Genomic DNA, 20,531 nt, shown 5'->3' on the forward strand with positions numbered 1-20,531 from the left:
CCTTTTAATTCCAAGACTTATCTATCTATCTACCATAATTTTTAATTCCGAGCCATTATACGTTCCTTTCTTTTTATATTAAACAAACCCCTTTAAGAGAATCCTATTTTGGGAGAAAGGCAGGGTATAAAATCAATCAATAAAAAATTATAGTGCAATAGTCCATCAGTGCATGGCTTACATTATAAGACTTTATACCTTTATACATTTAAAAACTATTAAAATCACAGTAGGCTCAGAGTGCTACAGAATCATGGAATCATAGAGTTAGAAGAGACCCCTAGAAGGGCCATCCAGTCCAACCCCATTTTGCCATGCAGGAACTCCCAGTCAAAGCATCCTCAACAAATTATGTAATGGAGGTGTCCATCTACATTGTAGAAAGATATACTATAGATTAATGCTATGGAAAATCACCACCTTGAGTCCGTATATTGGGAGAAAGGCGGGATATAAGAAAATAACAACAACAGCAACAATATCTGGGTATTGTAGTTTTGTGAGAGATTTAGCCTTCTTTGTCAGAGAGCTCTGGTGGCACAACATACTACAAATCACAGGATTTTCCATAGCATTAAAGCAGTGTCGAACTGGATTATTTCTGCAGTGTGCAGCCTTATTAAACTGCAGTTCCCATCAGTCTGTAGTGCTGCTGGATGATGAGGCCTGCAGTCTAGCATTGCCTGGAGCAGGGCCATAGGACTCCACAGCCACGATTCATCATCTTAGATTGATTCCATATATTAATTAATTAATCATAAAAACATAGAGTTAGAAGAGACCCCACGAAGGGCCATCCAGTCCAACCCCATTCTGCCATGCAGGAACTCTCCATCAAAGCATCCCCATTGACATGCTGAAAAAGGGCCAGCTAACTGTATTTTATTCTATTTGTCTTTTAAAAAAAGAGAAAAAACAAGGCTGGAAGGAAGCCTCTTGCCTTTTTGCATCACAGACCCTCCTCTTTTTTGTTGTTGCAAAAATCCAGAAATGACTGTTTTTGAAAACATGAGTCCATTCTCAGGAGAAATGTCCAGAGTAGAGTCTGAGTCTCCTTTCTCTGGACTTCCAAAACCCCAAACTGACCCTGAGAGCATCTGGTCTGACCCCAAACTCAAGGAAACCTGGAAATCTTGAAGGTTTAGATCAATTACTGAATTATTGAATTATACAAGGCATAGTGGTCTCAGGGTTTTGCTGAAGCTCAGTATGCAGAAGCACAACATTATTTTAAAAATATTGTGCATTCAATTACCTTCAGTCTATGTCTATGAGATGCATATGAAACATACATGGATCCCATCTCCCAGTATAATATCCCATTAGACATACTGTATATAAATATACCAAAATCTGAAAAACTCCAAAATCCAAAATACATCTAATCCTCAGCATTTTGGGTAAGGGATATTATTATTATTATTATTATTATTATTATTATTATTATTATTATAAATTGTACATGGATATAACAGCTAAAAGTTAGAAGTCACCTTTTCTTTCTTTTATATTTCCTTTTAGAAGCTTCCTTCCTTCCTTTTTTCTTTCTTCCTTTCTCCCCTTCCTCTTCCGCTTTTCTTTTCCTTCTTTTCTTCAGTTCTCCCTCCCTCTTATTCTTCCTTCCTTTTTTCCCTTCCTTCCCTTCTTCTTCCTTCTTAATGGAGGAGGAGGAGGAGGAGTGGAAGCCGGACTCTGAAGGAAACGAAAGCGAAAGGAGTCACAGGGACTCCCCCCCTCTCTCTCTCTCTGAGCTTGCAACTGGCGTTCAAGCTCCTTCCTCCTCCCTCACCCCTCCATTAAAGCCACGGAGCAGAGGGAAAAGGGGAACTTTTGTTTTGTCTTTCCTCTGTTCCCTCGCCGTGGTTTTAATGGAGGGGAGGGGGGAGGAAGGAGCTTGAACGCCTCCAGGGCCTGATGGGGGGGTCCCAACCCCCCCAGCCCCCCCCCCCCCTGGCTACGTCCTTGAGGACAGCCTGTCTTGGAACAGTAAGATCTATGAACCTTCAAGTAAAAAGGACTTTGCCATGACAGCCCTTCAACAAGGAGATTGAAGGGCCGTCATGGTACAGTCCTTTTTGCTAGAAGGTTTTTTACTAGAAGGTTTTACTAGAAGCAGAGGATTGCTCTCCATAAAGTAGAATGGAAAGCCACCCCAGCATTTACTGCTGATTCTCTTCCAATATCTGATTCAGTGGCTGTTGGGAAATGCAAGTTCTTTGAAGACATTCTGTTCTTTAGAACCTGAACTGTAGTATTTGGAGGAGAAGATAAAATAAAAAATTAATGCCATAACATTTTAAAGCAACATTTCTGTCAAAATAGGGCAGTTGGCCCCTATGCCTTGTTGGATTATTGGTTACGGGCTACCCAAAAGTTTTTAAGACAGAGAAACAAAATCACCCCCATCCATCTACCCACATCAAGTTCCAGGTATATAGTAGCCAAGGTCAAGGAATACCTTGATCCCTCAAGTGTCTAGGCCCTTGCCCCATAATAAAAATACAATAACAACAAAATGAAGAACTAAACAAAACCTGCCTTTCTGTGATGCCCCAAATTTCACTGCCTCACTCTGCCTAATGGTAAGGCTACTCCTGAGAACTAGAAGAGTTCCAGTTGTTTCTACACTCCTGTCTTCTGATAACTCCTGCCCTTCCCATCCTTCATTCAGGCCAGGGATGGGAAATGTGTGGTTCTCCCAATATTGTTTGAATGCAATCTCCCATCAGTCTTAGCTAGCATGAGTTGAGGGACTAGAACTGCAGCCTTGCGACACTGGGAGAGGCACTTGTTCACCCCTAATTTAGGCTATTGTCTCAGGTAAAACACATCTTGGGGCATGATCTCCAACATTTCACAGATGAAATTGGGACACATATGGCCAAACTATATCTGAGTACGGTTAAGATGGCAAGCGTTTTTGATGAGGAGGAACACACAAGCTATGAGGGGATTCTGCAGTTTGCTTTTGCCTGAGCCTACTGGAAAGGGCAAAATTTCAAACTCCTCTCTCCCTTTCTCACTGAGTTAATTAAATGCAAGCTACACTTGCACTTTGAACTTAGTTGTATCAGTGGGAGTAAACTGAGGTCAAATGGAAAGAGGAGAGAGAAACTGGGACATTTTAAAAGCAGCTGAAAAAGGTTGGACAACACTGTATTAATCAGGATTGTCTCTGCCAAATTTGGACAGTTGGAGAGTATGTCAGTATCCAGGTCTCCTTTTCCAAAACACCCCTACCCTCAATATTTTCAAACCAACCAAGCAGTATTCAAGTCCTAGATATGGTGTATATGAGTGGGTTTGTTCCCATTTTTGGAATCCTTGGCTGGTAGAGGAGGAGCAAGGGTCACAACTGCCTGTCCCTATATCTCTGTCTGTTACTATCCCTGTTTGTCTGCAGTGATGCTCTATGCAGTGCCCTTTGTATAACCACTGCTCAATTTACTTAACTTGACTTCCTATCAGTGACGTGGCTCCAGAACCTTTTTTAAAAATCTATGTCTCTCCCTTTTTCTTTTCATGGTTGGTCAGCAGCATTGACCATATTCTGCTCCTGCTTTCCCAGTCTCTGTCATGAAATAAGAGCAATAGGCACTTTGTGGGTATGCATCTACTGATACAAGACTGTTTATCTGCACTTATGGTGGATATACGAGCAAGTACAATGTTATGATTCCACTTTAAATGCCAGGGCTGCATCCTGTGGAATGCTTAGGCTTGTAGGTTGTGGAGGCACTTGGGGTCTCTGGCTAAGAATTCTGAATCCCACTCCCTAAACTGCAAATCCCATGATTTCATAAAAAGTTGTAATGCCAGTTAAAGAAGAATCACAGTGCTGTAACTGTCTTGAGTGAAAACACCCAATGTCTTATTTGTTTTCAAGGGAACTTCATTTTATCACATGCATATATTGCAAAATATATTGTAGAAAATGAACCAGAAATCCATAGTTATTCTGATACTTTGGGACTCCAGTTCCCATAAGCCTCACCCACATTGTTCATTGTTGGTGGATCATGGAATTAGTAGTCTGTCATAGGGCCATGGGTTCCTCAGTTTAGATGTGAAATGAACAGGGCAGACAATGGTCCCTTTTGCTGTCTATTGAACATAAAATCGCACTGCAATGATTAAATTAGGGGTGGGGGGGACATACAGCCCTCCAGATGTTGTTGACTGCATCTCCACAGCATCCCCTACCTTTGGCTATGCTGGCTAGGGCTGCTGAGAGTGACAATCCAGCAATATTTGGAGGGCCACATGTTTCCATGGCTGGATATAATCCCAGTTTTGTATCATGATCGTTCTTTTGACAGATACTGGTTTTATTTTCTCTTGTTCTTTACTTAACCCCCTCCTTGGCATTTAGCTGGATGTGATGGAGAATGGAAATATCATCAACTTGGGGTTTCAAAGGCTTTTTTCAAGATGTTGGCAATTACTGTGGTCAAGAATGGTCTCAACGGACTTTGCGTCTTAAGCTGTAAATTTCCTTGACAGCTGGCTGGCATTGTGAAACTAACAAAATGACTCTCTCTCTCTCTCCCCCCTTCCTCCCCCAACTGCAGACTTTTGGTAATGAAACCCTTAGCTATGCAAAATGGATCATCCCAATTGCAGTGGCTATGTCTTGTTATGGAGGATTAAACTCATCAATTATTGCTGCTTCCAGGTATGAGACATTAATGGGCTAATAGCATACTGATGAAATCAGTAGTATTTTGCAGTAAGAAATGTAACTGAAAAAATGGGTCATACCACCATTACTGATGCTACACTCGATGCAATCATATGATTTCGGAAGATAAGCAGAGTTGGGTCTGGTAAGCACTTTCACAAGGGGGGCACCAGAACATGCCTTCTCCAGGTAGGACAAGGAAAAGGATACTACCTAAAATCATGGAAGGTCACTATTAGTCAGAATTGGCATAGGTTGGCTAAAGTGCAGGGCAGTATTCTACATCCCTCTGGTACAATACTACTAACTTAGCATTGCTTAATTTTGCCATTCTTTCCTTTTAAACTAAATGGTTTTGACTCCCTGCAAACATGCTGAAAGTGCAGAAATACTATTTGCTTTGTTTAAAAAATACCACAAAAATACCACATGTGAATTTGATGCAGAATAAATCCCAAATTTAGGCCCAAGACAGATGGGCCAAAAGCAGCGTGATGGCGGCAATACTAGGGTTCCGGACCATGCAGCAACCGCATGGTCCAGAACCCTAGTGTGCAACGGTGATGGCCTAATGGCGGCATCCCGTCCACACGGGTGCTGCCATCTTGATGTAAGGGACGCATAGCACCCACACATCACTGTGCATCACTTACATCACTGGAGCACTTGCAATGTAACCCAGGCACCGCAAAGAGAACCCAGCGTCCCTCCAGAGTTAAAACAGGTGCCTGCAGGCCGCCATTTTTGGGTGGTCTGTCTCAGCCCTTAAATAGTCTTCAGAAACTGCAGAGTTTTCAGAGAGTTTCTTGGAGCAGGAAGAAAATTGTTCCAAATTACTTGTTGCTTCCTTTGAGAACAAAAGTAGTGACAAATTATCTCCCTAAAAGTAAAGACTCAGCCTGTATTCTGTATCAGCTAATTCTTTTAGTATACTTAACTGAGGAGTTGACAGAGTGCTCTGAAGGGACGGCAGAATGCCGCTCCTTTCCTAGCTGGATTAAATCTCATGCCGTAGCCCTGATCCAGCCTTTCGAGGGAGCAAAAAGAAGCTGGAAAACGTGGCTCCTTTTTGCACCCTTGAAAGAGCTCCATAGCCACAGCAGTTTGGCTATATGGCGCTCCTTTGACGCAGCGTCATATGGATGCAGTGACAGAAGTATGCCATGATGCTGCACGCCATGTGGAGCGACACACAGCATCAGGATGCCCTGAGCAGCTGATGCCTAATAAAGTATAGTGGTGGTGGTGGGATTAAGATTGTGACAATAGTGTCATTTCCTCCCATTCTGGTGTCATTCTGTTCAGATGACACATGGCCCAAACCTCAGTTCTGGCATGAGCAGTCTGCACAACATCTGACATGTTCCACACCAGACTCATGGGTTAACAGCCATGAAACAGTTTTTAAAAAATATATACCTGTTGCTCTAGATCAGTAATTTCCAAACTCTGATCTTCAGCTCCCAGAATCCAGACCATTGGCTAAAATGGCTGAAGCTTCTGGGAGCTGATGTCCAAAACATTTTGAAGGCTAGAGTTTGGGAATCACTGTTCTATATCTTCCAGGAAGATCCAGAGGAAGCTGTGGAACTCTCTGTCATGGCAGCTGTCTGCACAGGTGTTCTGAGGTCAGAACAAGGTGTCCAATCTAATGCTCATTACTGGGCACCTTGTTCTGACCTCAAAAGTGAAGAACCCAGAGCGGTGGTGGATGCACTTGGTGGTTCAGTGGGATGCCTGTGCAGACAGCTGTTGCCACATGGAAATAGAGGCTGAGGTAATGGAGGCAGGTTGGAGCAGCTGTGGGCCAGAATATTCTGGGCTATTCCTAGAGTATCATGGCCAGTGCAAACAAGGCCTTAGTAGTGACTGTGAATACAAAATAGTTAGCTACATTTATTCATCTGTTCCACATTCATGATTGCTACTTGGTTATGATTGTGAAACTAGTGACATGATCACAACACACACATCCCAACCTACTTTACTGGGCATCAGTTGTATGGGGAGAAGCAGTTCATTCTGCCAGCAATTGCAAAATTGGGTGAATGACGCTTCCATCATATTTGTAGGTGGGAGTTCAGGTCAGGAAAGATTACTTATTTAATTATACTTAACTAAGTAATTGATTTTGAATATTGACCAGCATTATTAAGTCAGTCAGTCAGTCAGTCAGCAAGCTTCACCACAAAAGTAGTACTGTATAGAAATACTTTAAATAAATACATTACATTCTGTACTGAGGCAGCAGCAGATTGGGTTGCTAGAATCAACATGAGATTGGAATGTTGTCAAAACCACACTGCCACCCAGTGGTCTATTTTAAAATTCCATTTCAAGCCAAAAACATTTGTAGTCTGCAGTTGCATCTACATGGCAGGAAATAACGCCGTTTGACACCACTTTAACTGCCATGGCTCAGTGCTATGGAATCCTGGGAATTGTAATTTGTTGTGGCACCAGAGTTCTCTGACTGAGAAGACTAAATATCTAACAAAATTACAAATCCCAGCATTCTATAGCATTGAGCCATGGCAGTTATCAACCTGGATTATTTCTCCAGTGCAGGTGCAGTCATAGATACCTCCACTTACAATAGGGCTGGGACAATACACAAATAATGTGAATGTGTGGCCTTCTAGGTATTGTACAACTACCAACAGCCCTCACCATTGGCTGTGTTGACTAGGATTGATGAAATTGATGGAAGTCCAACAACATCTGGAAAAACACATTTCCCATCCTAACTTACTTCAAACAAACTGCTCTTGGGAGATTTTGTCTAGTATAAGAACAAATAGCATAAGTTAAGGCCTTTTCTTCCCTGTCTGTTATAAATTCAGCCCAAGGACTTCAAGAATCAGGATAGAAAGGAAAAATATAGGCCTGTTACAGACAGGCCAAAATAAAGCTGCTTCGGGTCTCTTTGGAGGTATGCTGTTTAAATGATGCATGCATCCTAAGAATCCGGAAGCTGCACCAAAGCTGCACTCCAGTGCTTAGGAATGGAGTGTGGCTTTGGTGCGACCTCCAGACTCTTAGGACCCATGCATCATTTAAATAGCATACCTCCAAAGAGACCCGAAGCAGCTTTATTTTGGCAGTCTGTAACAGGCCATAGTGATGTTTTGTTCTGCTGGTTCTAATAAGTTGTGGGATGAAAGGAAATGTACCCCCATAACTTCACATTATTGTAATGTTGCTACACTGAAGATTCTGCAGTAACACCTAAAGATTTCCCCTTAATTTTGCATTCAGCTCATGCAACATTGCTACAATCAGATCATACACCAGCTAGTTTTAGATCAGGGTTTAACAGTGGCAACCATTCTTTAAAAACAGTAACCGCTCTGGATTGATTCATAAATAATATGTGTAGCATGCTTCCCAAATTACTACAGAACTATTCTGTGTGCATTGACTGCCTGTCCATTTCTGGGCCAAAATGAAAGCATTGGTATTAGCCTTTAAAGTACTGTTTATCGAACCTTTTCCTGTATTGCTATGTACTGTATATGTATTATCCTACTTGAGAGTATGTATTTTCCCTGGAAGAAAATTAACCATCCATTATGAAGCCAAGCCCTCCCTCCAGTCCATCTGCCTTGGTCCAGGCCTCGGAGATAGAGAGGAACTGCTGGACCTCATCCCCTTTCCCTCCACCACTCCCTTCTCCTTCTGTGTCATGTCTTTTTAGATTGTAAGCCTGAGGGCAGGGAACCGTCTAATTAAAAAGATTGTACTGTATGTACAGCGCTGTGTAAATTTACTGCGCTTCATAAATAAAGTTTAATAATAAAAATAATACTAAATGCCTTGGGGGCAGGTTACCTGAAAGGCTGTATTGTCTACCTAGAACTTAAGATAATCTTCTTCTCAGGGTGCCCACCCCCATCAAATGAGGTGGGACAGCTGGCTACTAGAGAGGATTTTTTGATGGCAGCACTTCAGTTGTGGAGAACACTCTACAGAGCATCTAAACTTTATAATATTTTTAGTGCCAGGACTTTAGTGAATCATAGAATCATAGAGTTGGAAGAGACCACAAGGGCCATCCAGTCCAACCTCCTGCCATGCAGGAACTCTCAATCAAAGCATCCCCGACAGATGGCCATGCAGCTTCTGTTTAAAGACCTCCAAGGAAGGAGACTCCAATACACTCCCTGCTTCTGGTGGTTTTAAGTTAATTTACATTGTAGTTTTATTCTGCTTTGGAGGCTTGTTTTAATGCGCTGTACATGGGGCTACCCTTGTACCAAGTTCGGAAGCTTCAATTAGTACAAAACACGGCAGCAGATTGGTCACTGGTTCTTCGAAATTTGACCATATAACACCTATTTTGAAAGATCTCCATTGGCTTCCTATTAGCTTCCAGGCGCAATACAAGGTGTTGGTTATCACCTATAAAGCCCTACATGGCTCAGGCCCGAATTACTTAACGGAACCCCTCTCCCTGTATAATCCGCCCCACACTCTCAGAACCTCCAGGAAAAATCTGCTGGAAGCACATCCAACCAGATTGGTCTCAACCTCCCAAAGAACCTTTACCTCAGTGGCTCCTAAATTATGGAACTACCTCCCAGAAGAGATCCATCTTATTACCTCCTTGGAGGGTTTCAAGAGGGCAATTAAGACAGATTACTAACATATGATGTAAAGTAAACAAATAGGGCTATAATTTGCTAGAGTTTCACTTTCACATCCCTTTTATACAGTATGTGGGGACTAGTATTGCCTCTGGAATTTCATGCAGCAGGACTGTGTGCTGATAGACTTTCTTCACCTTATGGTAGGCTTTTTTACGTTGGCGCCAGAGAAGGACACCTCCACGACAGCCTGAGTTTGATTCATGTAAAATGTTTCACACCCGTTCCTGCTCTTCTTTTTAATGTAAGTAAGATTTACAAGCCTAACATTTATTTATTTATTTATTTATTTATTTATTTGTATGCATGATTAGTTACAACACAACCTACCCCCAGATAAGTGCTTCTAGCAGGAATGAACAATGTGTAGTCCTCCAGATGTAGGGTTTCCATGTCCCTCCTGGGGGCGGTACATTCCCACTTTTTAAACAGGCGGGGTCATCCCATCCCGGTTCATTCATGGACCCGGATTTGCCCCGGGTCGGCTGCCGTTGCAGGCAACTGCTGCTGCGGCCATTGCGCGCAGCCGCTCCTGTGGCCGCTGCGCGCACCGTGCACTGCCACCGACACGGCCTTTGCCGCCCTCCGGCACTTCCTGTTGCCCTGCACACTCTTGCAGGGCTGTGCGCAGGGCTAAGTAGGAGTTTCTCCTCCTGAGGCTGACTGGCCAATGGCTGCTGGCAGGGGGCGGGGCAGTTCTAGCTCCAGTCTGCCCTCATTGGCCAGCCAGCCTCAAGAGGAGGAGCTCCTCCTCTATTTGGTCCCCACGTGGGCCGGCGAGGAAGAGGAGGGCCATTTCCATTCCAGTGTGTACAGGTCTGCCTTGTTTTAATGATGATGGTGATGATGTTGATGATATCAGCCAGCTTCTGAGGTATGTGCTCACTCTTTCTGAAGGTGAGACAGTGTGACTTTCCAAAGTGCATTTCTGTGTATTTTTGGTGCTTTTAATGCTAACAGGTCTGCCTTGTTTTAACAATGATGATGATGATGATGATGATGATATCAGCCAGCTTCTGAGGCATGTGCTCACTGTTTCTGAAGGCGAGACAGTGTGACTTTCAAAGTGCGTTTTCTGTGTATTTTCTGCCTTGTTTTAACAATGATAGTGATGATGATGGTGGTGATATTGATATCAGCCAGCTTCTGAGGCATGGCCAATGTAAGTTGCTCTGATTTTTACAAACTCATGCGCAGTGAAGAAAAACCAAAGTACCTTGACCCAGTACACACTTTTGAGAAGTACAGTTGGTGCAAGACACCTGAAAATCCACTTCTTGTTAAACCACCTTGACATGTTAAATATGCATAGCCATGTGAACCCATGTTATGTGTTAAACCCGAAGGGTTTGGTTATGGAATAAGCCCCTGAAATATGCAAGAGGCCATGTTAAATAAAGCCATGTTCAATGCCCAAATGTGCTGTCGTGCGTGTTTTGGAATGGGGGGTGGTGGCTAGAAAGGGAAGTACATTTCTGCCATCTGTGAAGGAATAATGCCAAAATGTCCACCATTTTGAGCATGCCTAAGAAACAAGTGTTTATAATAATGCTTTTTTTAAAAAAAATGTAGTTGTTCGCATGCCCTCTATTCTAAAAATATGTCCTACATTTGGGGCTAAATTTTGTCCTACATTTGTCCTGGTTTGGAGGTTGACAGTTATGGCAACCCTATCTAGATGTGAGATTGTAACTCCCATCATCTTACTGATCATACTGAATAGGGGATGTCAGTTTTAGACACCATGTTGGTATATAGGGTGTGGTCTCTCAATTCACACTACACATTTATAGCCTATGATGTCACTTTAACTGCCATAGCTGCATCCTATGGAATCCTGGGATTTGCAGTTTTAGGGAGAAGTATTTGGAGTTATTAGCCAGAAAGCTCCACTGCTTCCTGACAGAGACCACAGTGTACTTCCTTTCAGCACTGTAGTTACAGGAGAACAGAGCCTAAGGGCTAAATGCAATTGTTAGTCTCGACTAGACAAAACTCTTTGAGTCAGTGCAATTTACATACGTGTTGATTCGCCATTCTGTGGTCAGTTCTATAGATCTTCTCTACTTGGAACTGGCAATTGGATTTAGGCCAAGGGCTCTGTCAGCAGAGGGCTCCTATTGCTCACAATAATGGGAAATAGTACAGCTATTTTTCCTTTTTAAAGAAAAAGCTGGAGCATGTGGTGAGAAACACACAGGAGGGTTGTAAACAAAAGATTATGTTGTCTGGACCCACACAGTTAAATGAATGGACAAAAAGTTTAGGGGGGATAAAAATAGAAAACGCAGCAATTTTATTAAAACTATATGTTGCACTAGAATGCAGAAAAGATATTAAAAGAAATTACAAAGCAAAGAGTATATGCTATCCTGAATACAAAAAGGCTTGTTCTGGCCTGTGAGCCACGCTCTAACAAACACAAGGCTACTTTGACCAGTCAGTACTGGGCTAGGGAACTGCAAATCCCATAAGGAAGTATCGAGCACACAAAATACCAGTTCCTTTGTGCCTCTTAGAATGGAATTAAAAGAGATAACACAGTATGTCCATTCAGTTGGGGAGTGCACAACAGAGACCAAATTAAAAGGGATAACACAGTATGCCCATTACAGTTAAGAAATACAAAGCAGAGACCAAATGCGTTTCGACTGAAGCGTCTTCGTCAGTGGTCATAGAAAACTGTGAAGTATGGGTCACATACAACAACATATAGTAAAAAGCACATGATGCATAAATACCTAATAAAGCAGCCTTGTAAGGTATGTCATATGGTATATAGGGACATCCCGTCGCTATGGGTAAGTTGTTGGTCCTCATAGACCTTATATCATGCCTGGAAAAATATGTATGCAGGCAACTTATGAAATATAAATTGTAATAGTCAAAAAAAATTTATATAAAAATGCACTCCAAATTGTATCCATACTTACCTAGGACTAGGATGCCCCACATGTAATTCCAAGCCCTAATGGAGTTTAGCAAATGGGAACTCTATATCCCTTCCCAATCACAAAAACTAATACACCTGTTGAACCCCACCTGAGACTATTCTGCAGCAAGTAAGATCCTATAAGTAATAATAACCCCTTCCATTATGTTGATCTAAATGTACTAGTACAATCAACCAAACAAATAATGTTCATGATGGCAAGCACTAATATTAGTAAAAAGGAATAACCAAATAATTACAGAATTTCAGACCAATTGCAGTTCTCATTCAATCCATGTGGTTTCTGTGTTCGTAGAGTGAAAATCCAAAACAGTTCTCTTTGCCGGAGTTTTCTCTCCAGTTATGTCCCAGTTCCAGAAATTCTTTCTATCATCCAGAATCTGATATCTGTATCCGATTCTTGCGTTGAATGAAATGTTGGACCATAGGTGCAGTAATTCTTCTATTTCTAATGCAGCTCCTATGTTCTGATATTCTCATTTTTATTTTTTGAGTGGTCATACCAATATACAAGAGATCACAGGGACACTGAATGGCGTATACAACTCCCTTAGTATTACAAGTAAACAAATCATTCAGAGTATCCAGTCTGTTATTCACAGGGTTAATGAACTCAGTAGTTTTCACACAATATTTACATGTACTGCAGTTGTAACATGGGACATTCCCTTTGGTTCTCCTCTGTAGTAAGTTTGGCTGGGTCTCCTGAACTGGGCATTTACTATGGACCAAATGGTCCACAAGATTCTTAGCACGTTTATACACAAAAAGGGGTTTATTTGAGCATCCAGGGATATCCTGAAGCAGGCTCCAATATTTAAGGATAACATTCTGTATGTATCTCGTATTCCCATTATACATTATGGGTATGAACATTCTAGATTGTATTCCCTCTCTCTGTTTTTTTATAAAGAGGCTCCTTCGTTCCATCCTCCTTACTTTGAAGTAAACCTGCTTCAAGCCCTTTCTAGGGTATCCTCGTACTGTCAATTGTTCTATAAGAATTTTTGCTTGTCTATCAAATTCTATTAATCCAGAACAATTCCTTCTGAGTCTGAGGAACTGAGAATAAGGTAGGTTTTGCTTCATGTGGGGTGGGTGAAAGCTATCGTATCTCAGGAAGGAGTTTGTGTCAGTCTCCTTCCTGTAGAGGTCAGTTTTCAATAGGACTCCTCTTTTCACCACTAATACATCCAGGAAGTTGATTTTGACATGGTCAAAATTCAATTCAAATTTTATCATGTTGTGCATACTATTTATGTATTGATGAAATTCAAAAAGCTCATTCTCTGTTCCATTCCGGATAATAAAGATATCATCCAATATCTTTTAAATTCTAGTATGTTAGCTTTAAAGATGTTATCATCATTCAATATATGCTGTTGTTCAAAGCTGTCCATAAACAAGTTCGCTAACTCTGGTGCAAATTTGCACCCCATTGCAGTGCCTGATATCTGCCAATAATATTTATCCTGGAATGAAAAATAATTTTGCTTAAGGGAAATCTCAGCTAATGTGCACAAAAAATGAGTGGGGGGATATAGGTGGTCCCTTCTCTTATTTAATGTTGTTTCTATAATATCCATAGCTTCATCATGGGTTATATTAGTATAGAGAGATACCACATCAAATGTCACCAGGATACAGTGTTCATTGGGCAAAATAATCTATTCCAGGACCTGCAAAAAGTGTCCAGTATCCTTGATGTATGTAGGTATCTGTGGGACAAAGGGCTTGAGAAAAGAATCCACATATTCTGCAAGGGGTTCCAGTATGGATCCACATCCTGATACAATTGGTCTGCCTGGGACCGGGAATTTTTTCTTATGTATTTTGGGTAACAAATAGAAGAGGGGTACTCGATCCTCTGATTCCAACAAAAATTCATATATATTTTTGCTAATATATCCATTAGTAAGAGCCTCATACACTATGTCAGAAATGGACCTTTTAATTTCTTTAGCGGGGTCATATCTACAAGGGGCATAATGTAAAGAGTTATTTAACTGTCTGTGGGCCTCAGCTACATATTCCTGCATGCTCCAAACTACTATTGCTCCACCCTTATCTGCTGGCTTGAAAACAAAGTCTTGGAATTTGCAGAACAAGCCTTTTTGTATTCAGGATAGCAAATACTCTTTGCTTTGTAATTTCTTTTAATATCTTTTCTACATTCTAGTGCAACATATTGTTTTAATAAAATTGCTGCGTTTTCTATTTTTATCCCCCCTAAACATTTTGTCCACTCACTTGCTTGTTTCACTTTAGGGCATCACCTCCCAGTTCCCCCCCCCCCACACACACACACAGAGTTAAAGCCTTGATAGTAAAGCATATGAACCCCATTCAAGTGTGTTTACAAACAGGGATATAACAATTCATGATGAACGAAAGCATACAAGCTCTGCACACTCTATCAATCACACCCCATATGTGGAGACCACATTCTGAATAGGAGGGCTTCAAACATATACATGATCATAAACCCTTTAAAAAAAAAAACCCACCAATACTGGTTTCCTGATTGCATTGAGAGAATCCACCTGAAAAGTACCTGCTCTCTTTAAACTATCACTTTCCATATGTGGAGAGCAACAATGGAAGTGGCAGGGCTCCTGCACTCCCTTCTGTTGATTTTAACCCTTTTTGTGAAACCCAAATAGATTTAGTAATAAGTGTATTCTGTTGCTTTTAGAGAAAAGATTCATTTCCCAGATATTTCTGAGGTGGATCATATCAGCTAGGACAGTGGTGGAGAACCTTTTAGCGACCGAGTGCCCAAACTGCAACCCAAACCCCACTTATTTATTGCAAAGTGCCACATCCCTCTGGATTTCTAATGATAAACTCTAGTGAAGTCTGTGTTGGGAAGATGGTGCATGTGCCCAAAGAGAGGGCTCTGAGTGCCACCTCTGGAACATGTGCCATAGGTTCGCCATCACTGAGCTAGGATATCAGAGCTTGAAAAGGGGGCTACAACCTGGCTATTGAATAAGACTCTAGTGACTTTGTGCAAGTTACATGTTCTCAGCCTCAGGGGGAAGCAATGGCAAACCTCCTCTGAACAAATCTTGCCAAGAAAACCCCAAGCCTTAGGGTTGCCTTAAGTTGGAAGCAACCTGAAGGCACACAACATACACAACAATAATGGTGCACAGTGGCTATTAAAGAAATGTGTTTTTCAGATAGCTCTGATGGTAGGGATGCCATCAGCAAGTTCAACCGAGAATGAGAGCCTGAAAAATAAACAGTTTGGGACTACAAAAAGTGTCACTCAGGGACGTAGCCAAGGGGGGGTTCTTGGGGTCTGGACCCCCCCTTCCATTAGAAAAATGAATTGTGTGTGCTGCTGAGCCGCCGCACCCAAGCCCCATTATAATGGTGGCACTTAGTCTGGACCCCCTTTCCTAAAATCCTGGCTGCGTCCCTGTGTCACTGCTGGTGAAGCATTCCTGGAGACTTAGTTCAAAAAATCCTAAACTGTCCAAGCTCTGAACTGGAAAATCTGGATTCAAATGACAATCAAAGAGATTCTGGCAAAAGATTAAGAACAACCTCCTGCCAATAAGAGATTGTTAACAGTGGAACAGATTATTTTGGAAGGTTTCTAAACAGAGGTTGGTTGGTGACCTGTTAAAAATGCTTCAGCTGTGGGTTCCTGCACTGGCAGGGAGTGGGACTCGATGACATTTGAGTCACATTCCAACTCTGATTCTGTGACAGGTTCATGTCCACATCCAAACCTCATTTATCTGTTCCTGTAGTTCTTGCTCAAGAGTGGTGAGGCATGCATATAGCCCTCACTCCTAGATGTAGGCATTCAGCCAAGCTCACCAAATGTGCAGCGATCTGTTGTGCATGCTGATTCTGATCTAGCAAGGAACCAGCTTCCATTCTTAAGATCGCTGGATTGGTATAATTGTGGCCATATCACAGAATGCTATACAATACAAAAAGAAAGAAAATGTGGCAAAGGAATGAGGAAAAGATCAAGGGCCAATTCTTGCAAGGTTACCTACAGTCCATTGCTTCCAACTTTAAACACTGCTCTTATTTCTCTGTAGGGTTTAATGACTTTGGTGTATCTCCTTGTGGAAGATGTCTTTCTCCTGATCAACTACTATTGTTTCAGCTACTGGTTCTTTGTTGGGTTATCCATTGCAGGATTAATATATTTAAGATACACCCAGCCCGACAGGGCAAGGCCTATTAAAGTAAGTAAAAAGCAGGACTAATGCTTTAAAATGTTGTGTGTGTGTGCACGCGCATGTGCACACACACATTGTAGCCTTGCTATTAAGCTTGTATATTCACATTTTCTGCTGCTTAAGATTCTAAAGCAACCTAAGTTGTTGTTTCTGATATTCCACTTATGCCAACTGACCACACTTCAGGATGCCAATGAGAGTCAAGCTTTCTGAAAGGGGTGGGATCATGCCCTACAAATGCTCTGAGCCAAAGGCATGCCTATTAATCTTTGCTCTGAAATTTCTGCTTCAGCCCTCACTGTTCTGACCAAATTTGGCAATGCTTCAGTGATTTGCTAGTAAAGCAATAACTGAATGAGTTGTTTCCCATTCCTAGAATTTAAATATGTTGGGAAGGAATTTGATTTTGGTTTGCTGAGTCTCACAGGAGCAAGCAATGAATAACTCCAAAGAAACAAAAGTTGGGATTGAAGTAATCTCCTATACTCTGAACAGGAGTGAGGTGATCTCTGGTTTGCAGGATCAACTTGATTTCCCCTAGAAAGAAAGCCTGGTACAAATGAAGGTTCAGGAAGATGGCCAAAGTACCGTGGAACAAAGAACCTCTGAGCTTAGCCAGGATTTTTTTCCTACCTGCATCTTACATGCAAATATTTTCACACACACAATCCCTCCCTTTCTCCAAGCTTTCTTGATTTCTGTAGTCTGATGAAAGAAAATAAGCCTTTTTGATGTGATGGCTGTTCAACCATTTGAAGTTGACAAGGTTGCTGATTTATTGCAAATCAGCTGAGGATCTGTCAGTAGATTCAATCTACGCAATGTCCAATTATATTTTAAAACAGGGGTGCGCAATTTCCAGTGATCCAAAAATCACACATGTTCCTCAACGGATCAATAGGAGCCCTGGTGGTGCAGTGGTTAAATGCCTGTACTGCAGCCACTCACTCAAAACCACAAGGTTGCGAGTTCAAGACCAGAAAAAGGGCTCAAGCTCGACTCAGGCTTGCATCCTTCCAAGGTCGCTAAAATGAGTACCCAGACTGTTGGCGGCAAATTAGCTTAGAGTTGTAACCACTTAGACACTGCTTAGGCGGTATGAAGCGGTATATAAATGAAAAAAATAGTCCTATTTTTAAAAATTCAGAAAGGCCTCTGTACTCTCTAGAGCAGTAATCCCCAAACTATGGCCTTCCAGGTGTTTTGGACTTTGGCTTCCAGAATCCCAAACCATTGGCCAATATGGCTGAGGTTTCTGGGAACTGAAGTACAAAACACCTGGAGGAGCAGAGATTGAGAATCATTGCTAGAGGCATGGAACAATTTCCTCTGTGCTTTCTTATGCCCCCTCTGAACTGTTTTAGGCTCAAGAGGAATGTTTTTTCTCAAATGCAGAATTGACTTGGCTTCAAACAGTTAAAAGAGAGCAATAAGGAGAAGGATGGTGAGGTGAAGTAGGAGGGAAGAGGACATCAACTCTCTGGAAAAACAAAACAACTGTGATTCCAGTGGTGACAGGTGCTCTGGGAGCAATTCCAAACAGATTGACAAACTACAGTACCTGGATGACAATGCCATAGAATGAATTGCAGTAGTACAATTACAAAAAGTGACACAACTTGGAACATGCCAAAAATACTTCACCTGTTTCTAGATTCTTTGAATAGAATCTGAACCAATGATGGTCCAGAAGTCAAGCTTGTAATATCTGTTAGACTGTGAAACCAGCATAATAATCATCTTTATTTATACCCTTTCTTTCCCCCAAAACCAGGATTCAAAGGAATTTTGCAACATAGCAACATTGCTCACATGCTCATTAGAATCTTCAGGGACAGTCTGATTGAGGGAAGAATTTTTAAAATAGCAGGAGGCATGGGGGAGCCCACCACTGCTCATAGCAAACAAATAAATTAACACAGCCAGCTTTTTGATGTCTAAGGCACATTCTGGACGGGCCCTATGGGGTGCTGTCGTTACGCACGCGGGGCGGCGCTTCTGACGCACCTTGCCCCTCGTGCATAACGACTACGTCAAAATGGCGGCGCCACATACAGATGGGCGCCACCATTTTGACGTCGCGGATGCATAGCATCCGGACATCGTGCACCGGAAGTGGCGCCACAAGTGTGCGCCTCGCGCCTTGCGGTGCCACTTCCGGGGCCCAGGAAGGAGCGCTATTTTGGCAGTTCTTTCTGGTTGCGTCCGGGAACCGCACGGTTTGGCCGCTGCAGTTCCCGAACGCAGCAACCGGTGGCGGCGGCAGACTGTCCGTTTTGGGCGGTCTGTAACACGCCTAAGTATTTTAAATACAGAATACTTCAGACACTGAAACTGTAAGGTCTCACTTAAACATGTCATCGTGATTGGTCTTTCATCTTTCTAAGAGGCATAAACTTTTCTTTAGGATTACCATGCAATTTTATCCCACCCCCCCCCCCAAAAAAATCCTGTGAGTGTCAATAGTGGATGGTCAAAGCTATGTATGTCCTACTTTTATCACTGAACCAGCCACTGACTGAGATGAGAATACAGTGACTCAATAAGAGATTTTAAATCTCATGTCTACGAGAATTGGCAAGTGTAAGAATATTTCTCTTAATAATGCGATTGGGGGTTTACTACCATACATGCTATTATCTTTCTGCAGTATTTCCTTTAACTAGCCTCCATCTTTTGTATTTGCAGCTCAGCCTCTTCTTCCCCATTGTGTATTGCATATGCACCCTTTTCCTAGTCATTGTTCCTCTCTACAGTGATACAATCAATTCCATTATTGGAATCGGCATAGCACTCTCTGGAATTCCTGCTTACTTTTTGGGAGTCTATTTGCCAGCTGAAAAGAGACCTCGGTTAATTCAGTGGCTTTCTGGTAAGAATTTTTTAATTTATTTTAAAATATATAAAAATATATCCTCTCATTTCACTAGTGCAGTGGTTCCCAACCTGTGGGTAGGGACCCCTTTGGGGGTCGAATGACCCTTTCACAGGGGTTGCCTAAGACCATCAGAAAACACCTATTTAATTACAGTTATGAAGTAGCAACGGAAATAATTTCATGGTTGGGGGTCACCACAACATGAGGAACTGTATTAAAGGGTCGCAGCATTAGGAAGTTTGGGAACCATGGCACTAGTGCCTAAAAATACTATCATATGCATAGACTGTATGTTAAACAAAAATTAAACAACATAATGTTACTGGTTTTAGTGGTATGCTAACCACCATTAACTCTGGCGGGTTACAGACTGCTGAGAAGCGGCGGTCTGGCTCCACCTCCGCTTGCAGCGTCCGGGAGCCGCAGCCTTTAAACCGTGCGGCTCCCGGATGCTGCAGAGAAGGAGCGTGGAAATCGCGCTCCTTCTCAGGCCCCGGAAGAGACGCCGCAAGGCGCTAGTCGCGCACTAGCGGCATCATTTCTGGGGCGTGACGTGCGGATGCTGTGCATCCACTACATTAAGATGGCGGCGGCCATGTGGAATGGCCGCCACCATTTTGTGCGTGCAGAACGCGTACTAGGGTTAGGGGGTGCGGAAGCAGCGCCCCTTCCTAACCCTAGTATGCGTTCGTCGCATATTATATGGTGGTTTGTAACCCGCCTCTATGATTCTATGATTTTAGACCTGGTTGGTACCTGATGGGGAAATCATCAGGGAAAAGTAGATCTTCAGGTAAGACTAGGAAAGGATCCTACTAAAGTTGTGGAAAGCTCCTGCCAATCAGTTGATAATACTAGTCTAGATGGACCAGTGGCTCAACTCAATGTAAGACAACTTACTTTGGGCCTCAACAGACTGGCATAAAGAGCCACCCCCATGCTGTGTGCCTGATCAGATGGTGGGCGGTGTCACGCCGCATCTTCAGCACAGCACTTACATGTGCTGCGCTAAAGAAGCAGCGAAAAGCTGCTGCCGCTGCGATTAAAGCACTGCAAAAAAGAGCTGCTTTTTATGGCTCCTTTTTGTATCACAGAAATGCCACATCGGGGTCACAGCATGTAATAGCTGTGGCCCTGATCCGGCAATGAAAGAGGCGGCTGCAGG

At 42.4% G+C, this 20,531-nt stretch overlaps 1 protein-coding gene across 2 annotated transcripts in view; it reads left to right on the top strand.

The window, feature by feature from the left end:
- The window catches only part of LOC121929537 (Y+L amino acid transporter 2-like), a 42,526-nt gene that overhangs the window by 19,730 nt on the left and 2,265 nt on the right, over positions 1 to 20,531 (top strand). For both annotated transcript variants that reach the window (XM_042465173.1, XM_042465172.1), the window contains 4 exons: positions 4,572 to 4,675; positions 9,475 to 9,571; positions 16,345 to 16,494; positions 19,177 to 19,360. In XM_042465173.1, coding sequence (XP_042321107.1) covers positions 4,572 to 4,675; positions 9,475 to 9,571; positions 16,345 to 16,494; positions 19,177 to 19,360 — 535 coding nt within the window. The remainder of the gene's footprint in view (positions 1 to 4,571; positions 4,676 to 9,474; positions 9,572 to 16,344; positions 16,495 to 19,176; positions 19,361 to 20,531) is intronic.

The sequence above is a fragment of the Sceloporus undulatus genome, chromosome 4, assembly GCF_019175285.1.
Source record: "Sceloporus undulatus isolate JIND9_A2432 ecotype Alabama chromosome 4, SceUnd_v1.1, whole genome shotgun sequence".
NCBI classification, from domain to species: Eukaryota; Metazoa; Chordata; class Lepidosauria; order Squamata; family Phrynosomatidae; genus Sceloporus; species Sceloporus undulatus.